Below are 26,706 nucleotides of genomic sequence, written 5' to 3'. Positions count from 1 at the left end.
GTATTAGTGATCACGTTAACTGGATCGGGTTGATGAGAAACATCCTAATCGCCTCTTGGCTTAATTCTTTAGCTAAACCACGCAGCCTCCAGAGTGAACGAAATGAAAACCGAATCGGCCCCTTCCAGGGCTGTGCCATTTTCACTTTCCCCTGGTTATTTCTCACTCGCTTCATCCCCCCTTAGGCAGAGACCAGCTCGGGCTCTGCGAGGTCGCCCCAGCAGCCCAAACCCAACACCATTTAGGAGGCAGTTTTGGTTTTGCGCCAGGTCAGGTGTCAGGACAATGCAGTAGGCAATTGGCTTTTGAGATATGACAGGGCACGTCACAAAGCCATTCCCCAAGGGCTCGAAATCGAATGTTGCTAACAACAGCATACCATTAATTAATACACAAATATAAACGCTCAGTTTAGGGCGGGGGGGAAGGAAATTAATTCTAGGGAAAGTTGTGAAATTGGAGCCTCAGGTTGTATTTACTGGTAAAATATCAACATTAAAATGCGTTGGTAAGGTTCCCAGGCTAGGAGTCTTTCAAGGTCCAGCATAATCTGTCATCTCAACTTCATTATTTTTGGAGAGGAAATTACTACCTGTAGATTTGTTTTCATCCTTTTCAGAGTTTTTAAACAGTACACTAGGAAATCGGGTATTCTGCAGGCTCACTGGAATGAGGAGAGTTGATTTTAAGCTCTTTGGAGCAGGTTGTGTCTAAGGTTTCTAAATGAGGGATTATATTTATGTCTGGGTCTGGAACCTTTTCCTTTAACCTTCTACTAAACAGTCACTTGATGGTAAATGGCACTATCTGTAAATAAATTCTGTGGGGCAGGGACTGTCTTTTGGTTATGTGTTTGTACAGTACCAATCACAAAATGGAGTCCTGGTCTATTGCTAGATCTGCTGGGTGCTACATCATTAATAAATAAATATAATGAATGCATTAATATACATAAAGAATGAACGTTATGTTATGCCAGTTTTAGTCTCCCAAAGATTTGAACACATGCCTAACTTTGCCCATGTGAGTAGTCCTATTGACTTCAAATGAGTATTAATTAATTAGGATTTGACTTCAATTAAACTAATCAGTGTTGGCATGTGCTTAAGTTTTTGTAGGATCTAGACTTTTCACTGGCTCTACCTTCTAGCTGAATCTGGCACTGGGGGAGCCAATGCCGTGAAATATATTTAGAAGAACTGAACACTGGATGGAAGAATAATATAATAAATATAATATGATATGATATACTTTCCCCTTCTTATTCCTCTTCCATCTGAGGATCTCAAAGCACTTTCCAAGCAATGAGTGTGGTACTCAACCCTCCCTTTGTGAGTTAGGTGGACTTCAGTTAGATTTGCCATATAGAAGGGTAGTTAAGCATGTAATGCCATGAAGTACTGAGCACCTCTTACTGGACTGCCTTCATTTCCCATTGACATCAGTAGATGTTGAGATTACTCAGCATTTCGCAGGCCTGGGCCCCAGATGACTTGTTCTAGGTCTCACTGCTAGTCAGTGGAAAATCCAGGACTAGAACCCCAGTCAGTTGACTCCTAGGCCTGTGCCTTGACCACACACTGTATTTATTATATTCTAGTTCCCTTGGACTATGTTAGATCAATTGTACTGGAAACAGAGGATCCCTATTTATCCATAGCCACAGCAATAACCTGTGTAGTAGAAGCAATGCAAGCTTTCTCCATTACTCCATCAACATAGAATCATAGAATCATAGACATGTAGGGCTGGAAGGGACCTTGAGAAATCATCAAGACTAAACATGCCCGGTTTTTAAAAAATCTTTCCTCATAGATCAATTTTCTAAATATTTTATCATGTTTGTTCTTCTCCTCTGGAGTTTCTCCAGTTGTCCATGTCTTTCCTAAAGTGTGATCCCCAGAATGGGACACAGTTCTCCAGCTGAGGCCTCACCAGTGCCACATAAAGCACGACAATTACCTCTCATGTCTGACATATGACACTCCTGTAAATAGACCCCAGAATGATATTAGCCTTTTTCACAGCTGCATCACATGGTTGATGCATATTCAATTTTGTATTCAAATCCTGTCCTCTAAAGTGCTGGTAGCCCTTCCCAGCTTGGTGTCATCGGCAAATTTTATAAGCCTATTCTCCACTCCAGTATCCAAGTCATGAATGAAAATAGCGCATAGTACCAGGACTCACCTCTGAGGGATCCTCTTGATCTGTCCTCCCAGTTTGACAGCAAACCACTGACAACTATGCTTGCAGTTTGGTCTTTCAACCAGTTGTGCACCCACCTTATATTAATTTAATCTAGACCACATTTCCCTAGTTTGCTTATGAGACTGTCATGTGGGACTGCGTCAAAGCCTTATTAAAATCAAGCTATAACATCTTTATAGCTTCCTCCCTATCATGGATATGGCCAGTAATTTTTTCAAAAAGGAAATTAGGTTGGTTTGGCATGATTTGTTCTTGACAATTCCATGCTGGCTATTCCTTATTACCCTATTATCTTCCAGGCACTTAAAACGTATCTCAAACCTGAGCAAAGGGCCCCATTCTAGGGGCAAGGAAGTCAAGTAGTTCAGTTTCCATGGCCCATTTGCTCATTGGTCTTTCTGTTAATAATGTCAGGAGGTCAATATTGCAGTCCTTGCACACACCAGATGCTCACTGATTGCATCAGGAGTTTTGTCTGCATATAGTGTGCAAGGCTGGGTCTTCAGTGTCAAATGTGCAGGTTTCTTTTGTGATGTGCACTCTTGTCCAGGAGCAAGTGGAATGAGCCCCATCAACTCCTTTCACAGCATGCCACCATGAAGCCAGCAGCTGTCAACAACTTTGGGACACTGCTCATCTGGGACGGCGGTGGACTACTGATCAAGAAATGAAAGTCTGTGTGTTCTATTACCAAGCCCCAGGCACTATGGCCCTTAAAGGTATTTTGATGCCTAGCTCCCAGGGAGATACCTTTGAGGATCTGGGCTTAAATCTTTTAGTTAATGAGTGCCTTATTACAGATTTTAGGGCCTGATCCTGTGGGGTGCTGTGTGTCCTCCAGCTCCCATTGACTGAAGCAGGAGTTGGGGGCACCCAAGACCTTTGCAGGATCCGGTCCTTATGATAGGCTTGTTGCCCAGTGATTTTATACAACACAAGTGCAGCTGCTGTTAAAACCCATATTCCTGAGGCGTTTCTGTTCATAAAACACCAGGAGTGCGCTGTGCAAGCACAAAACCCCACTGAGTTTGAGCTGAGCCTCCTGCAGTGTCCTCATATGCCTCATATGCCTCACACCCAGGGACACGGCTAGGGGTTTGATGTCCTGTGCCATTGACAAACATCCATTCCTTCCTCCGAATCAAACTCCTCCTTACCTGTTAGAGCCACATCCTCAGAGGCACAGGGCATCTAAAACTCCCATGGGCGTTGTAAGAGTTCATCACTTCTGAGGATTTAGCTCTCACTGCCCTGTAGGTGACCGCCCGTCCTGTTTATGTGGTAGAATCAGACCTGCATGCTCCCGAGTGGGTGTGAGCTGGCAAAGAGAGCCCCTAACTCAGGGCAGGGGCTGTGAACTGTAAATGATCTCAGTCAGTTCGGGTGAATGCGTGCAGATATTTAAGGCAAGGAGATTTCAGGTCAGCCTGGGTGCTGTTATAAATGGAAGTGATCCTTTTTTTTTTTTTTTTTTTTTTAAATTAGCAGCTATTTCTTGTATAACTCTTGCCACAAAAAAGTCTTTAAACCACACCTGGAATTATTAAGAGGCTAACCTATAAAAATATCCCAGTAGACTCTATTAGGCTAAATTCATAGTTATATGATGACATGTAAACTCTGCATTTACTGCAAGGGGCATATAGTTCCAGCAGATGAGGGAATGCAGCAGGGTCGATGTGCTGTACTTGCGATATTCTAACACCTAAATGAAGATCTTATTAACTAGTAGAAAGGCCCGCAGAGCACAAATAGAAGGGAAGAGAGGGACAGGGGGTTCTGGGAAGATGATAACATGGTAAAGGGGAATCAGAGTTAACCTGCAGCTTTGTGCTTTGCAGAAATCATTAACTAGGAGGTGTTTGCAAAGAGGCCTCAGCTGTGGGGAACCTGCAAGAGCATCAAAATCTTAGAGTTACCAGTGGGTGTCACTACAGGACAAGCAGCATCCTGTAAAGAAGGGCTGGGGAAAGGGGTGGGGGAAGAAAGCGGATCTGAAAAACAGGATGCAGACCTGGAAATACCATATGACTAGGTGAGACATCTGCATATTCTGTTCCCCCCCAGCCCCTGCTTTGTGCAGTACCAAGATTCCCTTTGCAACAAATTAACCAATACATAAAACAGCTTTTAGAACTAGCTGACACAGCACTTTGCATTGTGATGTACAGATGAGAGGACCCTAATTTTCTTCTTCTGAGTGAACTTGGTGCTAGATGGGCAGCAGCAAGTTCAGCATCTCCTGCCATTGTGCCCCAACCTGCAATGTGAATGGGGTTCAGGCTCCATGGCCCATTCAGTCCTTGGCCTCTCTGCAGTGACTGACAATAAAGGCATTAGGGTGGGAATTGGTTCAAACTGAAGTGGTGTGGATGCGGGTCCAGTCGGACCTGGAGTGAGGTGCACCCACTTCTTTCTGAGCAGGCCACCAGATTGCAGCAACTTTTGCCCTTGGATTCAGCCTGGCAATCTAGAGGTAAAACACTCCACAGTCCATTACCAGCCAGTCCCCTTTAACACTCTTTTATTTGACTCAACCATTCTCATATTCCGTCTGGGCATCTGGCACCCACCACTGGGAAAACCTCAGTATTCCAGCCAGCAGGGACCCATAGTATAGTATAGTATGGAGAGGTACCTAAACCCCTTTCTTTTCACAATTTCATATGGAACAGCCTTGCAAGATGTAGTGATTGCCCAAACCCTATTAACTTCTATAGGAGTTGAGGGCATTCAGCATGTGGGATCAGACCCATGGAGCTTAGTTCTAGTCTCCTTTTCACTGTACTGACTTTCTGTAAGCCCACAGAACTCAAACAGCATTCGTTAGGCCCACGGAAAGTTTTTTTTAGCCCTGTACTAATGAAGCCCTTCTGGGGAGAGAGATGTTATTATCATGGTCCTTTCCCCTTTTACCCAGCCTTACAATGAGCTGACAGGTCACTTTACATGGCCAGGGAAGTTGTTTTCCTGTTGTTGAATGGCAGGTTGTGCATGAACCTAATCATAGTATATAGTTGAGAACTTGTTGCAAATGGTTTATTAGATGCATAGTGGCTTGGCTCCAGGATTCAGGTTATAAGCCAAATCACTTTTTAGCAAAACAAGACATTTAAGGCCCAGCCTTCTTCCTCCCCAGTGTGATGGGAAAGGTCTCTTGTTACACCCAACTTCTCTCAGCTCAGCACATCACATCACATCTTACTATTAGCCTGCCAGTTACTTTGTATCTGCTCTAGTAAGAGACCCACACTAGACAAAGAGAAATATATAGAGCACCTGTCTCTGGAACTGGCCTTTTATCTCTCTCTCACCAGGCTTAGCTGGGCTCAGGTGTGCTCAGGGTGGAGCAGTGAGGCAGACACTCCCTTATATAAATGGGTAGTTAAGCAGCAGATGCCCCTAGGGGCAGGGTCACTTAGAAATCTCAGACACAACACACCAGGCCTAGCTCGCCCCAGGGAGCTGCCAGTGTAATGGAGTCATCCCTCCAAGGTAAGAAAAGTGCTTGTTTGTCCCAGTGTCCAGATCAACAATCTCACTATTCATGCAGGACTCTGTCCCATTATGCATAGGTGCCAAAGGTCAGGCTGGAAAGTCTGATATTCTTAAGTGGAAGCCCTGTGCTGGGCACCAGTTCTGGAACCATCAGTTTGATCTCTTGGCTGGCTTCAAGCCCACCCAACTCTCTATTAGAATTGTACATGGGGTTGGGTGCTGTGAGGATAAAACCCTTGAATGATTGTGAGGTGCTAAGGAACTGCAGTGCTAAGGGCTGTGTAAGGACTTAGCTTGATATGGCCACTCAATGAGAAAGGAATGATGCAAACAGATGTTTAAAACATTGTATTTAAATATAACTGGTACAACGTGAGACATGTTAATAGAGCTGAAAAGCAGAAAACACAGGAGTAATTCATTATTCAGCAAACAGTTTTTCAGAAAAGCAATTAAAGTGATCAGACCCATTATTCAGAGGCAATTTCTTAAGGTCATAGAATCATAGAATATCAGGGTTGGAAGGGACCTCAGGAGGTCATCTAGTCCAACTCCCTGCTCAAAGCAGGACCAATCTCCCATTTTTGTCCCAGATCCCTAAATGGCCCCCTCAGTGATTGAACTCACAACCCTGGGTTTAGCAGGCCAATGCTCAAACCACTGAGCTATCCCTCCCCCAAAATAAATCCCACTGGGAGTGGCCTTTTTAAACTTGCCAGTGTAAATGCTGCTCTTTAGGGGCAGGTCTGGGTCTTCATATGTGTTTGTACGGTGTCTAGCACAAAGGGGCATATAAGTGCGTTACTGTAATATTTATAGGAAATAATAAAAATTGTCATTACTTGTACTGAAGTTGGTTGAGCTTGTAAATTCATTTGGTAGCCCTGTGGAAAATGGACAGGCCTGATTGCTACAAGGAGCCAAGAGTTAATCAAGTACAAATGTCATCATCATTGTCTGGCTTCAAGTAAAGAGTTACTTTGCACTAAGGCCCTAATTCAGTAAAGTATTTAAGCACATACTTAAAGTCCAATTGAAGTTAAATACATCATTAGATGCTTTTCTGAGGGTGGGCCTACTGGAGGACTTATTTATCAATTGGAACATGTTGAAAAATATTATATAAATGATAAGATATAAGTCAGGGAACTAGGGACTGTTACTCCCGTCTAATGTACTATGGAAGAAAGAAGAGCTATCTTCAGTGTAGTCATGCTATGTAATCAAGCTAGTAAGGGTGGCTTTGTGCTACCATTTTGAATCCAAGGGAGAAATGCACTGTAGCATTATTAACCTGACCACAGTAATGGATTTTTTCCTGTTTGCCAGAAGCTGGGAATGGGCGACAGGGGATGGATCACTTGATGATTACCTGTTACCTGTTCTGTTCATTCCCTCTGGGGCACCTGGCACTGGCCTCTGTCTGAAGACAGGACACTGGGCTAGATGGACCTTTGGTCTGACCCAGTATGGCAATTCTTATGTTCTTATTTGATATGATAAGATTGGTTAAAATGCTTGCATATGCCCCTAGTGAAGAAATGTATATGGCAAGCCAGAAACTGGTAAATGTGCTGATTTATTCAGTTACAACATGAATGTAGCCTTTCTAAACTTGAAAAAATAATTGTACACTAGAATAAAAATCTATCTTATATTGCTAACTTAGTATTCTAACATATTACATTGTTCAGTAAATGACTTCTGTGGAGCTTTCAGGCGGCTGTATATATGCCCTGGGTAAGGGGACCACATCTCACAGGCATTTCTGAGTGGTAGACACTGAACGCCTTTTTATGAGCGTCACGGTCTGGAAAGGTACTGAGATGAGGACCAACCTATAATGAAAGAAGCAGATATATGATTGGTTACAGCGAGCAGAAATTCAAAGAGAAGAAATTTGTAATATGAATTGAAAACAGATTACAGTTTAGCTCATCGGCTTCAGTCTTTTTCAGAACATTATTCCACACTCTAAAGAAAGTTGCATCTGAAGAAGTGCGGTTTTTACCCATAAAAGCTTATGCCCAAATAAATCTGTTAGTCTTTAAGGTGCCACCAGACTCCTCATTGTTATTACTCTTAAGAAAGTCAATTAACAATTTTAAAATTAAGACTAACTCTCTGGTTGGCTGATGAGTATTTAATCATGGAGATAATCTTGTTAACATTCCAGAAACAAGTCCTATAACCTCATTACAACAAATCACTCATTTAAGCTGACATTTTCAAATGTCCATGGCTAGAGCTTGGCACCTGCACAAGTGGGCTCATTGTCAGAGGTGTGGAATGCATTCCACTCCTCACACTGAAGACACGAGGAAATGTTGTTGTTTTGGTAGCACCTAGAAAACCCAGTCAGGATCAGGGCCTCCTTGTGGTAGGTGCTGTGCAAACATACTTAAGAGACAGCTGTTGCCATGAAGAGCTTACAGTTTAAATGGACAAGAAGACATAGAGTGGGGGAAAGGGATGGAACATATTAGAAGAGTGATCAGAGTGATAGTTGGCAGACATCATATTAGTTCCCATGACTTTTTTTTTAGAGTGGTGGGGTGTGTGTGTGTATACATATACATACACAGCAAATATATACAATATCTATGCATGTATGTGTGTGTATGAGATTGCCTATTTAGATTGTAAATTCTTCTGGGCAGAGACTAAGGCAGTCAAAGGGTGCGTTTAGATTATCAGCAACTCTGAAAATATGGCATTTAAGTGCTTTCATATGGATTTAAGTGCTTAACTGTAGACACTCACATTTGAAAACTCTGGCTATAATAAGTGTCTCAACATCACAGTTGTAACATGATAAATCTCTCTATGAGAAGAAAATGGGTATGAGAGAGAGATCCCAGAAGCTAATGTGTTTTCTCTTAAAAATTTGATCATTTTTTCAGTGTCTTTTAAGAGTCAGAGCTTGGGATTCTCAAACGTGTTTATTGTTGGGCTAACTCTACTTTTGAAAACCATGAGAGTTTTACCACTGATTTGAACTGAAGTAGAATTGAACCAGGTAGAATTGAAACTGTGTGCTTTTGAAAATTCCACTCAAATACTTTAGGGACAAATGGCATCACTTTAATATACTTGTTATTTCACATACAATGGTATTAATTTTTCCATTAGACTGTGTGAAACTGGACGGAAGTGCTACATTTTGCAACAATTCTAGTTTATATATAAATATTTGTTGTATTTCTCTCCCACCCCACTTCAAGTCCAGAAGCTCAAACTCCTGACTCAACTTCCTCCATTCCAACTCTTTATTCCCTAACTGAAGTCATGATATCATTTGTTACGTTGGCATTGCATGCTGTGAGAATGACTACCACGAGCAGAACACAGGAGCAGGGGAATGCATCGCGGGGGAAAAAAATCCCTCTTTTCATGCAGGGTCCTTTGTTCATAAATATAAAGAGGACAGAAGAGAAATAAAATGTTGTTTAAGCAGAATTGTTACTAGGTTTGTAAGGATCTCCTACAAGTTAACAGCAGTATTCTGGTGTCTTGTGTATAAACTACAGTACAAGTGGATGCATTCTATTAGTGTTATCCAGGGTAAATGCTGATTATGGTTGAATGAGACTAGTCCTAGAGTCAAAATTCCTACATTAACTTCCTGGCACAAGCTGACACCCTAAATTTGGAGGGCTACTTTTCACAGGGGTAATAGTTTAAGCTTAGCAGCTTCCAGAGCATCTGAACACGCTGCAGTTAGGTGGACCTGGAACTAACCCTCCAGACCTATAACACATAAACTCCTGGTTGCGTTTGAGGCCCTAATGACAGAGGCTGGCTGCTTATTCACTACCTCACCTGGGAACTTTGCACTGAGATTCCACCCTACTAACACCCAAATGTAGGAACAATGGACAATACGACCAGTTAAAGCCCTCCACAAACCTATGAACAGCCTAAGGCTTCTGACCTCGGTATGAATAAGTGGGAAGCACCAGGTGTAAGTTAGGGGCAAATTTTGCTTTAAAAAATGAGAAGTCCTCTGATAACAAGGGTCATTTGAGAAGTATGGATTAGTCCCAGGACAGTAATTATAGTCAAGACCGGGATGGCTTTATGTCAGAGGTCATGATATGACAGAGGTTGGTACAAGAAGTCAATGCTAAACTGGTGAATCCTAATCTCTGGCTGTTCCACTTCTAATTCTCATTTTAAGTGATGGACCAAATAACATTTTCTCTAGAGAACTCTGATAATCTAAACCATTATTCTGATGGTGTTTGAACTGCAATACTGAAGTCTCACATCTGATACACAAATTGAAACAAATCATGTGAGCGGGTGCTAATGTACAAAGTGCTTTTTTAAATGTCCTATGTTGTAGGGTTTTATAGTTGTAATTACTTTCAACTCAGCTCATTAAAAGCAACTTTTAACTGAAACCATATTTTAATGTCAGATCACACCAAGAATCTATACAAGCCTTTTGCAGGTGGATTGTATTTAACATCTGAGCTCACATCCAGGAATTACAGGGGAAAACCCTTATTATGAAAAATTAGAGATGCATATTTGTGGGTTACTTCCACATAAATTTCTCAATTACACAAAGTCCTTTTAGCTGAGAAGGAAGAAAAATATAAAGAGTCACCTACTGAGCATTAGCATTGTTGTGCAAAAGTCGTTGCAAGTAAAGGCTGATCTATCGTTTTAATGGAGGATGGATAAATAGTACAAAAGACAATAAACACGGAGGGCCTGATCCTCAGCTGGTGAAAACTGGCAGAGCTCCAGAGTGATGCTGAGGATCTGCCCCTGAGACTTTTATTTTGCTCCAAGTATATAGGAACTAAATTTGTTAGAAATGTTTTACTAGAAATCTACATTTATATTACCACTTTAGCCCTTTGAATGTATAAAGTGATTAGTAGTATTTATTAATGAACAGGGCTCCATGGAAGAGTGGCAGAATAGTTGATTGACATAACTGGATTAAATTATTTGAAAGATTTGCTTTTGAGGATGAACCTGTTAAGGGATGCTAGGTGGGGAATGAATGGGGTCATGGCTTTTCTTGCCTAATGAAAGGACCTGCATCCAGTTGCCTGTTCCTTTTGTGAGCTTTACCCCAAACTACACACGTATGGGGAGGTGGGATCCAATCCCTGTATGACTCTTCATGTTAATAAAAAGGATGCCCCCAGACTCCCCCTTGTTTCCCCATCACCCACTTGATTTAATCCCTTTAGCAGGTGACAAAACCCTTTCTTAAGCTTCCATCACAGGAAAACAATCTTTACTCCCTTTCCAAAGCATCGCTCATTTACAGGATCCTAACAAAGGAAGGCCCTTTTAAGTTTTCTTAAAAAAAAAATCAACACAAAATAACTGTCATATTTGTAGATTTCTTTCCAGCGGAAAATAGCACACAATATGGAAGACAAGTACACACGTGCACTCTCACCTATATATACAATATCCCCATGCACACACACACACATATATATGGATGCAAATGATTTCCGTGAAGCCATCACTTGTGAAGCTTGACAGAAAATAATGAGAAACACTAAATCTTTTATAAGGTCAACAGTCGAGCAGCTGTCAAACAAGAAAAGAATTTAGCGAAAGAGCCGCAAAAACTTCCATCGCCTCATTAAACCCAACAGGCCCGGGCCTGGCGTGGTGAGGAGACGCCGGGGCGCCTCCGTTTTGTGTCAGTAATTTGCGGCGGAGGAGGAGTGAAGACGAAACAGTCAGCGCCGAAGGGGCCTAGGGGGAGGCTGGGGAATCGTTAACGCGCCAGGAGCGGCCTCGGTTCCTAATTGGAAGCATTGGGCATTATCAACGGAGGATTTGCCTCTGCTCCCTGACAGCTATCTGGGCCTGGAATGATAGCCCACTTGTCAGTGTAAAAGACCATTAAAAACAAACCATTTTGATTTAATTGGAGGCGGTGCGCTGGGGGCCCAGGTGAGGAGCCTCATCAGCCGATGCTGGCTGCTGATGCTTTTTTCCCCCTGTATTGATGGGTCCCCCTTGCCACCTCCCTTTCAAAAACTGTCTGGGAAAGAGAAAGAGGTACTGAAAGATCCTTCACAGTCACATTGAGAGCTGCTTTCAATAGGGTTGTCAACAAATGCCATGACAAGTTACAGAGCAGGAGGTATTTTTAAAGCAGATGTTATTCTGTCCACAGCTGCACCAAACTCAGAGAGTTTAGCATCTGAATTATTAGGGTTATAAATACTGTGGCTATTACTGTAGGTAGAGTGGTTAGCAAGTTAAATAAATGGAGGGTTATTTCCCTCCTCACACTCCACATTTTCTTTTCTAATTAAAAGGAAAATAAAGAGATTAAAAGACACAATGGGGTGTTTGTGTGTGGGGGGAATATTCTTATTTTGCTTCAAAAACATGAAGATATTCAAAAGCGACTAGCATTTTTTTTGTTTGTCTTGAGACACTTTAAAGGGGGCTGATTGGCAGAATGTAGCTGCTCAGCACTTTCTGAAAATTGGGGCCCTTTAAGATGCGTTAAGTTGAGCACCAAAAGTCCCTTGTCACTTGGCCTTGGGAGGGTTTAGGGCAGTGGTTTTCAACCTTTTTTCATTTGTGGACCCCTAAAAAATTTTCAATTGGAGGTGTGGATCCCTTTGGCTATCTTAGACACAGTCTGCGGACCCCAGAGGTCTGTGGACCAAAGATCAAAAACCACTGGTCTAGAGGAATTCACTCATTTGGACCTTCAACTAGCTCACCTTGACACTGGATCCAGATAACTTTCACATTGGCTGTCAGAGCATCCTGGGGAGTTAAGCCCAGGACCTTGTGCGTGCTGAGAGCCTATTCTCTAGACCAACAAACCTGTTGGTAAATGTGTCCTGTGTTGAAGGTAGAAAAGGGACCCATGGTATGAAACATCAGGTGATTTTAAAAAGCATTTGCATGTGCTTAGTTCATAGTGAAAGTAGTGATGGAGGTACCCTGCAGTGCATGCTGAGGACACGATTTGTATTACATGTGCAAAACGATGTTGAAAGCAAACTGGTCGGAGTCCATTTGCTCATGGTTAAGTGTCCCCAGGATGGGAAACACCAGGAGAACAGGCACCAGCTGCCAACCCTTGTTGGTAGCCAATGAAGGGGACAAGAATTTGAATGAATGTGGATACTGAGCTTACCTTCTCAGCCCTGAAGGTGTTAGTATGGGGAAGATTACGCATTGCCTGTGCTCTACCTTATCTTATGGACACTTTGAGGCCTTCAGTCTCCAGGGCTGTCAATCTGGGATCTTCCACCAGCACCAAAATCACTCCATTTTTTAAAAACAAAATGTGGAGGAAAAGCAATTTAAAACATAGATATTTTTTTACCCATCAAAAACAAGAGCTGGTCTGAGCTGCAAAGTTCAGTGTGTATGACTGGATCTCAGATTTTGGCATGGTTCGTTGAACGTACAGCGGAAGTGGACCAGTTGCAAATCAACTTACAAATGGTTCTGAGGTATTTGGGTTTAGGTTTTGGATTGGGCCTATCTCTGATCAGAAGATAAGATCTCTTTTTAACAGAGAACTTCAGGACCCGATCCGGCTTTCCCTTACATCAGTGTCAATCAGGAGAAGTGGAAGGAGTTGGAAGAGCAGTGGAGACAGTCAGAGGGAAAAGCAACGAGGGCCATCAGTGCACTGGGAAGGAAGGGTAAACTGAGGATTGCTGAAGAAGGCTTAGAGACACAAGGGGAGAAGTTACTAATTACACTGTAGACATGGAAAGGGATACTGGTGAAAATAGGATTACTGGGGTTATTAAATATATGGGAAGGGGAGTACCAGGGGCTGTGATCAGAGCTGCCATGCTGGGTGAGGTATCGGCCACCATTATGCAAAAGTGTTAGCAGAAACCAAAGTGATTTTAGTGCTTGTGGCCAACACTTGAGACTAAAGTCCTCAATTTATCCATAAAACAAGGATTGCACAGGCAGGAGTAAGATTCCCCTCACGTTGCCCCAACCCAGATCTGGAAGGGTCACCTGAAGGGTAAAATGGTAGTTCCATTTTCCATAGCCCATTCAATCTTTGGTGCCTCTGCTGAGAATATCTGCCTTAGGTTTTTATATAGTGTCTATCACTGAGGCATCTAACTTGCCTACAAGGTGCCAATTAAAGGCCATCGTGGTATTTGATGCAGAGCTCTGAGTCCACTAGGAACTGGACTGAGATCCACCAACTCATTTGACATAGGCTGCAAAACAACCCTCAGATGCTATTGACTCTTGGTCAGTCAATATTCTGACCGGAGTTAGATGTCAACTACAGCTTAGCATGGAAAGCTCTCTTGGCCATTACTCTATTCTCTAAGAATGATCTAGATCTCCAGGAGATGAGTTTTATAACACCCTGAATGTGTGAAGTTTTTTGCTGTCCTCCTCAAACTTCTGAAGATAAATGCCAGATCTAAACAGCTGGCCCAGTGTGTATTACATATATTCAACACTGGTTATTTAAGCACAGGGTAAGGCTTTTCTGACAAGACAACAATTGCAAGATTACATGAGCTGTGCTTGTCAGTTCGGTTCCTTAGATAGATAGAAATAGAGGTACAGCAGAAAAAAACAAACTCTACTCTTTTTTTTTTTTTTTATTAAACCTCAACTGTTAATTTTTGTGAAGGATCAGGCTGTGAGCAGATATCCGATCCCTGGTGAGAATCAAATTCTAGAGCCCAGAATTTTGCTGCAACATTTATACGGTGGGGATTCCTTAATTACTTTCACTGGAAATTTACCTGACAGTGCTTTCTCAGGTAATGCAAGGCATATTCAAGGAGAGCTCCTCAGCCGTTGACAGTGTCTTTGATTTTGTGCTAGGTTGCAAATTAAGTCTTTTGCCAAGGTATCCTAACACTTGCTTGTCAATTGCTTATCGCTTATTCATATAGCGTATTGAGTGCAGCTTATTTTATCTGTTTGGGAAAGCAGTGTCTGTTGACAAATGTTTTGTCCAAAGTTGTTGTGGGATTTCTCTTTTTTCTTTTTCTTTTGTGCCCAAGTAAACAAGAATACTTTCCCTGAAAAGCGAGCCTGCATTCCTATGTGAGTTTAAACCTCTAATGAGTAAAGAGACACTAATGCGTGTCAATGACAGTGTGTAGGTATATTTATTCTGACGGGCCATTTCTTCTCTTTTATATCAGTGCAATCTGGAGTAACTCCACGCAAGTTGGCAGCCAGTCTGGATTTATACCAGTACAACTGAGACTAGAAGCTAGTCCAGACTGTCCAATTTTGGCTTACTGACATGCTAGCTTATTATTAGTATTAAACATTTATGTTTGAGTAGACCCAAAAGGCCCCAACCAGGACTGGCTCTCGCTGTGTTTGGTGCTGTACAAATGCTATATTTCAACAGCAGCTTCCTGCCAGAATCAGAATTGACACCTAGGACTAAATTCTGGTTAAACCAAAACAGGCAAATCGTGACCCTTAAACAGATAAAGGGTCAGATACATCCGTGATTGAGATATGAGGTCAGAAGCCAAGCTGGCCCAGTGCATTGCAGAGAGCTAGTCATCTTTGGAGTTGTCACTGATTAGATTGCTGTGGGTCCAAATTTACCCCTCTCATAGGGTTTGGTTTTAGTTTCAAAAGAAACTCAAAATGAAACACAAAAATCCAAGCCAAATCCTTCTCCCCAGTTCTGGCTGCTCCAGGGTTCCTTCCCCAGGACTGCTCAGCCTACATCCTGTGTCGTCTTTCTAGAAAGCCACTTCCACCTTCCTTATATCCAGTGCATAACCGCAAAACACAATTCTTTCCAGCAGTATCCTTGCCTATTAGCAAGGTGAGGTTTTAGGCAACCACTGTCAGATTATGACAGCATGATTCATCAACTCACATGGTAATATTCAAGGAGGTGAGTCCAGCTTTTTTAGGTCCCCAAAATTACCTTAACCTCCTTTCTCCTTCTGAAGCTCAAGATTTTCATGACCTCTTCCTTTTCAAACCATTCCATATAGCAGCAAGGTATTCAAAAAATAAAAAAGGCTTTGTAGCAGCCCCTCTACAGCATAAATGCAGAGATGTCACTCTGTGCCCCTAATGTGGGAGCACAAGGTTGGTTTGTATTTAGGGGACACACAAGAACTGTTTGGTTCTGTTTGCTTTGACTTGCAGTTAGTTAGCACTGCAAAGGGTTGGTTTCTTTAAAGCTTGGGAATGTTTGGATCTGGGATTTCATACAGCGAAATTTGGGTCCCAAATTTCCTTCTTATAAATTTAATTACCTGGCTGCTACACGGAGTGTCTTGCAAAAAGGGCATTGCTGGAATCCTGACCTTCAGGCCTACAAGGAAAAACATCCTTATAAAATAATGGGAATTTGGTTTATTTAAAGGCAAAACAAGTTTATGGCCAAATTCTGGGTGGTTATGGGCATATATGTGTTCTAGCCAGTGAAACAGCTTGCATCGCCCCCAGTCCCGGCTCCTCTGATAAGTTACAGAAGAACTCATTCTGCACATCCTGTATGCTCAGCATTGCAACGGAGCATAACAGACGCTACCAATGAGTAAGGGAGGTGGTCTACGTATTTATGCACATGCCCTTTCTCAGTGGCTGGCCACTGATTACAATCCCTTGTGTATTTAGTCCCATGTCTAGAAAGGACAGATTGTCTAAAGGGCTCAAGGTGCATTTCTCTGGGCTGTACATAGCTGGAATTCCCCTGCATTCTGCAGCGTATGTGCGTAGTTGTATCTAATCACACACAAGTTTGTTTTTCACTGTGCAGGATTGTCCCTGTCCCTGCACTCGCTAGAGTGTGGTCCCCTCAAGACTAAGTTTTAGGAAGGAGAAATAAAATGGGCCACAGAGAATTTCTTGGACACACGAGAGCTGCATTAGCAAAACTGGAACCCAGGAACTGAAACAAAACTAAAACAAATCAACGGAAAAGTGTCCTTTCCCTTCTTTGGGTGGGTGGGTAGAGGCTTCCTGTTGGGATAAACAAGGGGTTAAGCCTAGAGCAACTGCCTGTTGTGTCTTATAAAAATACCACAAATCAGCAACTTTCACTAATGAACTGCACCTTGGTGTGTCACTGGTTCCCCACTATCCTGTTATATCAGCGAGCTGGGCAGTGCCTGCCAAGCTGGGGGCCCCAGGAGAATCCGGAATCAGGGTTAGTCTTCCACAAAGAGCTGTTAAGTAAGAACAAACTGTACAGTGAATGAAAGCTTGTAAATCAAATGGTTAGCTGAATAGCATGTGCCATTATTCTAAAGCAGTGGGGCTGAAACCTAAATCCAAACGACAATATAGTCAATTTTTCTATACTTTAGTGACTGAATGACTATGTAATGTCATGGAACCGTAGAGCTGTGGAGAATGGACAGAGGCAATTAGTGGAAAAGAGCAAAGCTCCTTCATTTCCTCCTCCTCCTCCCTCCCACCAGGCACTAGTTTGAGGTCAGGTGAAAGTCCTCGGTGGATTCGGTGTTGACTCCAGTCTAAGGGCTGTTGAAGATCTGTGCGCCCAATTTCTGCCCCTCTGCAAGTGACCAGAGCAAAGCGTATGAGAAATTTTCCTCTCCTTTTCATAAGCTTAAAAGAATAATGTAATTACCATAGGATTTATTCTTCCATTACAAGGATGTGATGCTACAGGGCGCTCAGCCCTCTCACTTCCCATGGAAATCAATGTGAGATCAGGCCTGATGTTTATAAGGCACCTGAAAGATGATGTACAAGGACAAAGTCTGATCATTAAGAGAGAGGAAGCTTCACACCATTTGCTCTCTCACTGCTGCTGTTGAATCTCCTTCTCTTGGAGCACCTACGGGGAAAAATTAGTGGGTGCTCTGCACCCACTGGCAGCCAAACTCCAACCTCCTGCCCCACCTCACCTCTGCTCCGCCTCTGCCTCCTCCACTGAGCGCGCCATGTCTCTGCTTCTCCGCCTATCTCCCAGCGCTTGCCACTGCCAAACAGCTGTTTGGTGGCGTAGCAAGCTCCAGGAGGGAGGGAGGGGGGAGGAGCGGGAATGTGGTGTGCTCAGGGGAGGAGGCGGGGAAGCGGCGGGGCCGGGGAAGGAGTCGAAATAGGGGCAGGGAGGGGGCGGAGTTGGGGCAGGGACTTTGGGGAAGGGGTTGGAATGGGGGTGGGGCAGGGGGGAGTCGAGCACCCTCTGGTGTGAGCAAAGTCGGCACCTATGATATCCACCTCCTAGCAGAGCTGAGGCTTGATTAATGCTTGTCAAACTCTATGTGAGAGCAAAGTATTAATACAATATCGGTGTCCATTCAGGGTGCCTTCCAGAGGAGGGTCTCACAACATTTTGCAAACATCAGTTGAACTTTACAACCCTTCCACCCCCCACCCCATTCCCCTCATGAGATGAGAAAGCTTTATTGTCCCCATTTTACAGATGGGGAAACCAAAGCATAGGATTTGCCGAAGTTTCTTGGCAAGTCTGTGGCAGACCTGGAGTGGAACCAGGATCTCCTGCCTTCCAGTCTTGTATCATAGCAACCCTTCTCCTGAATCCCCAATTACCCTCCACAGCTAAATAACGCAAGACAGTATATTAAGTGCCCTGTGTGTTATGGGGCACATTAGACCAAAACATTATGCTCCAAGGCCGAGAACCATCTGCTGCACTGCCGTCACCCTCCCTCCTTGCCATTCTCTGGGCTAGTGTGGCTGAGAAGAATACGCCTTACCCATACGCTCTAGACAGCTGCCATAAACTGGCTTTAAATGCTCCTCCTTCCTTGGGGGAAATGTAGCAGTGGCCAGGAGGTATAGGGGGTTCTTTCGAGTTTCCCCTGGGTAATGCAGAGGCCCCCAAGAACAGAGGGTGGAGCTGGAGAGCCATTATAGTTAAAATCCAGCTGTGGGCTGTCTGATTTGTGGAGCTCCTCATCTCTGCTGGAGCACCTCCCTGCTCTGCTGGACCTTAGGAACCATACAGCGCTGGCTTCTGCTCCAGAGGCAGAATTCTGAAAGTGCACAGGAGTGGGGCATGGCGAGACCAGGGTGGGCTGGCTAAGGAGCAGTGACGAAGATTGCAGGAGATGGTGCTTGGGAGAGGGTTTCTTGAGAGAAGTAGGAAGCCTGGGAGAAGGGGGCTGGTCTAGGGGAGCTGTTAGACTTTAAACTGGTCTATAAACAGTTCTGAGTGCATAGACTTTCTTGCACTAACTGATAGGATCCAGTCCAGATGCCGTTTAAGCCTTATGAGAAGCTTCTCCTGACCTCTTATGGATTGGAAATCTAACGGGAACAGACTCTTGAGACTTATATTGTTTATTAACTCATTGATTTTTTTTAACCCCATCACCAAAGCATCGGGACATATTATATAGATTAAAGGTAGCATCATGTTAAACTGCCTGCATTGACAGCACTATCTGTCTCCTCCCTGTGCCATCATATTCAGTTTTCACTAAGACTGCAGCCACTTAACCACAACCAAGAAAGTGCTTGTGTAAAAAGATACCTTGCACCATGCACAAAAGGTTGGATTATACCTCCTGATTCTGCCCTGCTCTGAAATATCAGGAGACTAGGCTTTCTTGTATGATTCTGGTATTGCTCCTTCTTGTTCTGGCTGGAATTAAATAAATGCAGCGGGCACAACTGAAGTTCATCCAACTTCTTAAAACCTCAACAAACGCTTGGGTTCAGTGTAGTTCAACAGTTGAATCAGTTAGTATTTTAACAGAACTGTTTCACCACCCCTCATATGAAGTTATAAGTGGGAGATATGTATTAAGACCAGGGATTGGAAAACATTGAGTAGAGGTACATGGCCATGGAACTGTCAGCCATAGCACCATGCATCTTCTTTGTTTTATTATTATTGCTGTATTAACTTGGCAAATAGTTTCATGGCCGTACAATGGAAATATTTAATTTCCCTTTATGGGAACCCTGCTCTGAAGCCCTGTTGAGCATTGCCTTTCCCAATCTAAGTTTTCATATGGACTGATAGCAAATCATATCTGCAGCTGGGGAGAAGCAACGCTTTCCAGATTAATGTAGTAAGAAATAGAAGGATTATGGAATCGATGGGCCTCTACAGAAAACTGGCTAAGGCCTGGATCCCACAAATGGAACAGTCCCAGCAGACCAAGGGAAGAGCAGATAGAGAAGAGCTTGGAAAAGAGAGTGCATGAGACTGCCTGTGTGGGCAATATATAAAAACTCAACTACTCTCACGGACAAAACAAAAGGGGGAGAGTGAAAAAGAAAGAGAGAGAGTGAAAAATGAATAGTGATGGAAAGGTCCAGGGTGAAAGGAGCTATAAAGCAAAGGCATGCCCCAGTATCTTGTGTGACTTGCACAATCTGTTTAACAGCGATCGGTCATGTTCTTTCCCTGACATTAGCTGCAGTAGCAGCTCCGAGCTGACAGGCAGCTGGGATAAATGATTACTGGCATATGCTAATAGGACAGACTTAGGCAGGACGTAAGAGGCATACATCAAGGTGGTGCAAAACATATTTCCTGGTCGAAACTCTGCAACTTGTGTAAGTAGATTAGCTTCAGGAAGCCACGAATCCTCTTCGTTGTTTAAACTGCAGTTTAAATCAACGTAGCTGCAAAAACTAATTCCCACCCCCCACCCCGAAATGGTGGCCAATGCTAAGGGGTTTTTTATAATAGTATCTATCAATGCCAGATGTGGCCATGTAAACTCCCCACAGGTTTTGGATTCTCAGGCTTTCAGTTGTTTTCCCCTTCAGCCTAGCTCCCTTCTTCGTTTTCTTTGTAAAATGCCCCCTGGCTCTGTACTTGCGGTCTCTCTGTAATTTACACCACAAACAAACATCCCAGAATTCAAAAAAGCACCCAAGAGTGCAACGGGGGGGCAGAGATTAATACAGCGAGGTGCTTAGATCCCATGCTAGGACATGAAACCTTAACCTTGTCTCTTATCTGGATCAAATTAGGTAAGTGTCATGTGGTTCTATAAACCTCAGCAGACCCTTCATTCAATCTCAAGGAGACTATTGTCAATCAGACAGTTTAGAGGAATACCAAGAGTGCAGACATTTCTGGAAACCTGTAATTCTCAGGGTAACAATACTTCTTGAACCAAATTAACCCGGCGTGGTATGAATTATTTATAGAGCTAAGCAACAAGATGGCACACTTTGTAAATGCCTGTTTTCTGAACAGTATTGCTTGCTCATTTCAAGGGTACGTTTGAGGTTCAGTTATTAATGAAGAATAAAAGATCTGGCTCGTATTAAGAGCGAGGCATAAAAAGATGCGTTTCTAATCTGGCAAAGCTGCTGAAAGTGTTCACAAGAATTTGGCAAACAAATAGCCTGAAGGAGGGAGTGACTTGGAGGTTCCTATTTCCTCCATATCTGTCTTCTAGGCCCCTATGCTGCAAACACGCACATTCTTAACTTCAACCCTGTGAGTGGTACAACTGAAGTCAATGGGGCAATTCACATGCTTAAAATTAAATATGTGTAAGTGTTTGCAAAACTGGGGCTTTAGATTGCAAGCTCATCAGGGCAAGGGCTGTCTTCATTGTTTGCTTTGTACAATAATACCAAGCACACTGTTGTATAGTGTTAAATGGGGTACACATGTATCTGTGCAGGTGCCCAATCATACCTTCTGAAAGTGGGGCATGTGCCAAAGGGAATCCAATTTCACAGGCTGTGGTGGTTTTCTGAGAAGCGTGGTCCGAGTTTCATAGACTTTATTTTTCTGCAACTAAAGGCAAATAAGATATGGGAAATAACCACCTAGGAACAATCCTATTCCAGTGAAGAGATGCCTTCATGGATAAGATGATCTCCAATATGCAGTGGCAATTTAGACCTCATCCCGACAGAATTATAATTTTGTGAATTAAAGACATTTCTTGATAAATCATTTTTGGATCGATGGTCTTTAGAGGCAGCCTTTGGGTAAAGGGGATACTCCTATTTAATGGGTCTCGGTTTTCCTCTCATATTAACTTTTAACTCTAGCTGGCATTTATGCAGAGAACATTTTGCTCAGGAAAACCTCAATGTTCAACAAATGTAATAAGCTGATAAAACCATGCAGAAGCATTGTTTTCCTCATCACTATGGTGCAGCAACCCCTGGAGTGAAACAGGGCAGCTGTTCTGAAGAGAAAGAAGAAAATTATCCACATTTAACTGAAAGGCAGAGGGATTTTAGATAAGCAGATGATGTAGTTCTGATCTGAGCAGGGCATAAAGGTTAATGGGCCTACTCTTGCAAAAATGGTTATGGGATTCTTAGTGACCAAAAGTGATCAGGACCTCTATTTTATACTCCATCCCAAAGGGACCAGCACAGAGCCCTATTCTCCATGCTCGAGCAGTGGTTCAATAGTGACCCAGGAGAAGAGTCCATCTTGCAAGGTGTGGATTTCTTGACTGTTGGCCATTCAAGTACTATGCTAGCATGACCATGCTTAGCTTGTAGCACCTGATAGACACATAAAGTGCTACAGATTTTGTGAACTTTTTTGGCTATATGGTGAAACCTGGGATTCTGTATCACCTAAGTGCAGTCTAGTGTTTAGGTTTGCATTCCTTAATTCAATAGGAGATGCCTGCAGATTTCAGGAACTCTTGAGAAAATGGAGGGAAACACAATAGTCTCTCTAAGATTAAAAAAAAATCAGTCATTAATAGATCAGGTAGCAATGTATTTTCCAACATTCCAGACAGTGCAGCTGTAAACTAGCTGCTAATTAAAAACATTGTATTCTTGCACTTCAACTATAAAACATACTTTGTAATGGCAATAATACCGCTGAAATTGGTCATTACCATATTAACTCAACTCTTCCTTGAGCCATTAACTAATAAAACCAGTCATTGGCTGCTTTTAAATGTTATTACAATATTGCTGCATATAATGGTGCTGTGTTTCACACTCGGACGACCACTCTGCCTGCTGGAGACAGACAAGCAATGCTTAGATGCCTTTACTAATTTTAACACATGTTGGAAAGTATGTTAGGATGGTCACTGGTCCCAAGTAACTTGCACAGAGTCCATCTCTGGGGGTGACATTGTTCTGAGATCTTTCACTGTGACTCCCAGGGTAAAGATAAAATTCCTTTGAGGACTCCGGAATGTCAGAAGACTTTGGTCCCAATTGTCATTAACAAAAAAGCCGCTTCCCACTGCAGCAGCGAAAAAGAGGCCTTACTGTTAAGGACAATCAAGCCCATTCATGTTAATTGATATGAGGGTTTTCAATCACAGTGGGAACCTTGGACCTGATTTTAAATGGTATTTAGGCATCTAAAGATGCAGATTGGTGCATAGTAGGGTTTTCAAAACTGCCTAGGTAGGTTAGATTCCTAATTCCTATTGAAAAAAGAACAGGAGGACTTGTGGCACCTTATAGACTAACAAATTTATTAGAGCATAAGCTTTCGTGGGCTACAGCTCACTTCACTGGATGCATAAAATGGAACATATAGTAAGATGTACACACATACAGATAAGTTGGAAGTTAGCATACAAACTGTGAGAGGCTAATTAGTTAAGATGAGCTATTATCAGCAGGAGAAAAAAAAACTTTTGTAGTGATAATCAAGATGGCCCAATGCCAACTCTGTCCACATATTTATTCAAGTGACACTGTCATAGGATCTAATCACATTAGCCACGCCATCAGGGGCTTGTTCACCTGCACATCTACTAATGTGATATATGCCATCATGTGCCAGCAATGCCCCTCTGCCATGTACATTGGCCAAACTGGACAGTGTCTACGCAAAAGAATAAATGGACACAAATCTGACATCAGGAATCATAACATTCAAAAACCGGTAGGAGAACACTTCAGCCTCTCTGGCCACTCAGTAAAAGATTTAAGGGTGGCAATTTTGCAACAGAAAAGCTTCAAAAACAGACTCCAACGAGAAACTGCTGAGCTTGAATTAATATGCAAACTAGATACCATTACCTTGGGTTTGAATAGAGACTGGGAGTGGCTGGGTCATTACACATATTGAATCTATCTCCTTAAGTTAAGTATCCTCACACCTTCTTGTCAACTGCCTAAATGGGCCATCATGATTATCACTAAAAAATTTTTTTTCTCCTGCTGATAATAGCTCATCTTAACTAATTAGCCTCTCACAGTTTGTATGGTAACTTCCAACTTATCTGTATGTGTGTATATCTATATCTAACTATATGTTCCATTCTATGCATCCGATGAAGTGGGCTGTAGCCCATGAAAGCTTATACTCTAATAAATTTGTTAGTCTCTAAGGTGCCACAAGTACTATTGTTCTTTTTGCGGATACAGATTAACATGGCTGCTACTCTGAAACTTAATTCCTACTGAGTCATTCAGGGTTAGGTGCCAAGGGGATTTTGAAAATTCCATTAAGCATCTATCTGCCTCTTTCAGTGCCTAAATACCTCTAAAAATCTTCCCCCGTCCCTAAAACATATACTCAGTTGTACAAATCTTGAGATTTGCACTATATAGCTATGGTGGTGTATGCTGACATAGAACAATGCTCTAGATACCTGCTAGCTGAAGCGAAGCTGACTTTAATGGAAAGGAAAAAAGAGAAATACGGACATTTCTGCAGAGGGAAAATGCTTTGCCGCAGAAAATGCAGTACTTTAAGATCTTTTTGCTTTGTTTTGATGGTGCTATTAGCAGCCAGGGAACCAAAGCTCCATCTTTAAACGTATCACTGATCTTAGAGCAACTGACATTTAGGGCATTGCCTTTTGCCCTGAAAAATCCCACAGGTATTTATAAAAATAAAAAGGGGATGTAGGGAGACCTTGCTTACCAGCAGCTCTTGTTCTCCAAATGCATTGCCTACATGAAGTGGCTTTGTAGGAAGAGTCCTGGCCCAACCATGGAACCTTTTTGAGCTGCTAGGGGCTGAGGCATGTCTCTCAAACCCTACACTCTTAGGGAGTGAGAGTATAAAAGCACTGTGCCCTCCACCCACTACTGAAATGTTTCCAACTCTGGGGAGGAACAAAGCAGTGGCTTAACAGTGGTCAGCAAAGCTACACAAGTTTAGGACAGGAAGTGAGGGATACTACATCCAAAGTGCTGTTACCTTTTTTTTTTCCACTTGCTGGGTATTGGCTACTGCCCTCTGTTGCTCCATCCACACCTCCTTGTACCTGTGCTGGAGAAGGTCGAAGAGGGGAGTGGAAGGCCTACAAAACATTCAGACGATAAAATCACAATGGGCCAAAGCATCCCACGGGTACACCCATTTGGTCCCTCTAAAAAAGACTTTGATTTATGTCTGCAGAGGATGGCAAATGCGACTGGTGAGAATGTTATGGTTATATCATCTCTGCTGGAAATACGAAAATCTGTTTTGATGAGAGGGCCCTGCTGCAGAAAGAAACCGTAACATGTACGCTCACACAGCACTAAATGCCCCATGTATAGTATTTGCTCAAGATAACCACGCAATATATAGTGTAAGCTTCCCTAGTGCATTCACCACACTCCGATCACCAAATGTGCCTTTCTGCACAATATTGGGGCAGCTTTGGTCTCCAGCAATAAAGGTCTCTAGTATGGTGGAAGGATCGCAGCAGCACCTTGCCTGACAACTCAGTCTGGGACCCAGCTAAGACTTAGAGACAGCACATTCTAGCCTTCTGGACTTGGGGCATCCATTCTGGGAACCAAGTAGCTCAGGGAAAAATGATAAAAGGCTGTGCTGAGCCTTCACATCAATATCCGAGAGCTTTGAGCTGTGATTCTGGCCCTGACAGGCCTCCAGAAGTCCTGCCTTGTCAGTCGTTCCCCACCCATCTGAGTGGTAGTTGCCTCTGAATTAACAAAGGGGCACAAAGAGTGAGGTGGTGTGACGAGAGGCTCTGAAGTCCATCAGACCTCCCATGTGCCAAAGAAGCTGAACCAGGCAACAGCAGGGCCGAACTGAAGGCCTGGCAGACTGGGCCTGGGAGGGGCTTCCAGCTGTAGCGGGACAAAGGGAAGATGCTGATAAACACCTTGCCCATTAAGCAACTTAAACGAGAGTTGAAATGTTCCATCAGAAAAATGATCCATTTGTGCTCAGAGAGGAAGGTCTTGAAAAGCAAAACCAAAAACCTCCTCCTCACTGACAAAGAAAATAGACATTCAGGCCAAGGTCTCCCAGTCTCATCGTTCACTGACCTCGATCCCTGCAATCAGTATACAGAGGAGCCAGAACCCATCACACAAACTGCACAAAGATTCACAGATTCCAAGGCCAGAAGGGACCACGGTGGTCATCTGGCCTGACCTGAGGTATAACAGAGGCCACGGATTTAATTCCTCTTTGAACTAGCTCAGATCTTTTAGAAAAACGTCCAATCTTGATTTTAAAATTTCTAATGATGGCAAAGCTACCCCTGCCCCCAGCATGAATCCAGTTGCAGGCCTTGCATTTCACACCCTGATTCCTAGCATGGTAGGTGCTCTTCAAATTTTCTGTTTTGCTTTGTTTTTGTTTTTTTATTCTATTTTTTTTTACCTCCTTCCCCACACTTCATACAAAACAACAACTACTATATCCGGGAAGGAAATACAATTAAAACAAAAGAGAGAGATTACGGTATCCCTGACACGGCGGTTTAGTGATCATTACAAGTGATGATGTCTGAAGTGGTGGGTGTACTCAGGCCTAAGTTTAAGCCCGACCCAGACCTAAATTGGATCCAAGACCACATAAGCCAAGCCCAAAAGAGTCTAATTATTTTCTGACTTGACCCCGACTCTTTCCCCTCAACTTAAGTCAGTGCATCTGCAACCTCTGGCCCATGGGGTTGGCCTAGTGGTGGCTCCATGCTCCGCTCCTGCCTGCCGTTGCCCCCGCCTGGGCTGTGTGTGTTGTGAAGTGAGAGGTGCTGTGATTCCTTGGCACACTCACTCTGCATTGCAACAGCAAGATGGTGCTGGCTGGCAGGAGCAAGGTAGGAAGCTGCCCTGGCACCAACCCTATGGGCAGGAGGAGAAGAGCTGACCTGAACCCGACACTTGTAATTGGGTCCTGTT

At 43.1% G+C, this 26,706-nt stretch overlaps 2 protein-coding genes across 4 annotated transcripts in view; both read right to left on the bottom strand.

Moving 5' to 3' along the window:
* GFI1B (growth factor independent 1B transcriptional repressor) overlaps positions 1-26,706 on the bottom strand; it is a 528,613-nt gene that overhangs the window by 322,875 nt on the left and 179,032 nt on the right. The gene's annotated exons all lie outside the window — the stretch shown is intronic.
* The window catches only part of CFAP77 (cilia and flagella associated protein 77), a 105,847-nt gene continuing 85,183 nt past the window's right edge, over positions 6,043-26,706 (bottom strand). For 2 of the 3 annotated variants that reach the window (XM_073313870.2, XM_073313868.1), the window contains exons 4-6: positions 24,764-24,866; positions 21,308-21,409; positions 6,043-7,547 (exon numbers count right to left, since the gene is read on the bottom strand). In XM_073313870.2, coding sequence (XP_073169971.1) covers positions 7,425-7,547; positions 21,308-21,409; positions 24,764-24,866 — 328 coding nt within the window. In that variant the 3' untranslated portion in view covers positions 6,043-7,424. The remainder of the gene's footprint in view (positions 7,548-21,307; positions 21,410-24,763; positions 24,867-26,706) is intronic. The other variant, XM_073313869.1, reaches the window with a different exon arrangement.

Source organism: Lepidochelys kempii, chromosome 16 (assembly GCF_965140285.1).
Source record: "Lepidochelys kempii isolate rLepKem1 chromosome 16, rLepKem1.hap1, whole genome shotgun sequence".
Taxonomy (NCBI): Eukaryota; Metazoa; Chordata; order Testudines; family Cheloniidae; genus Lepidochelys; species Lepidochelys kempii.
The sequence above is the reverse complement of the archived record's forward strand: the minus strand, read 5'-3'. Positions and strand labels throughout refer to the sequence as shown.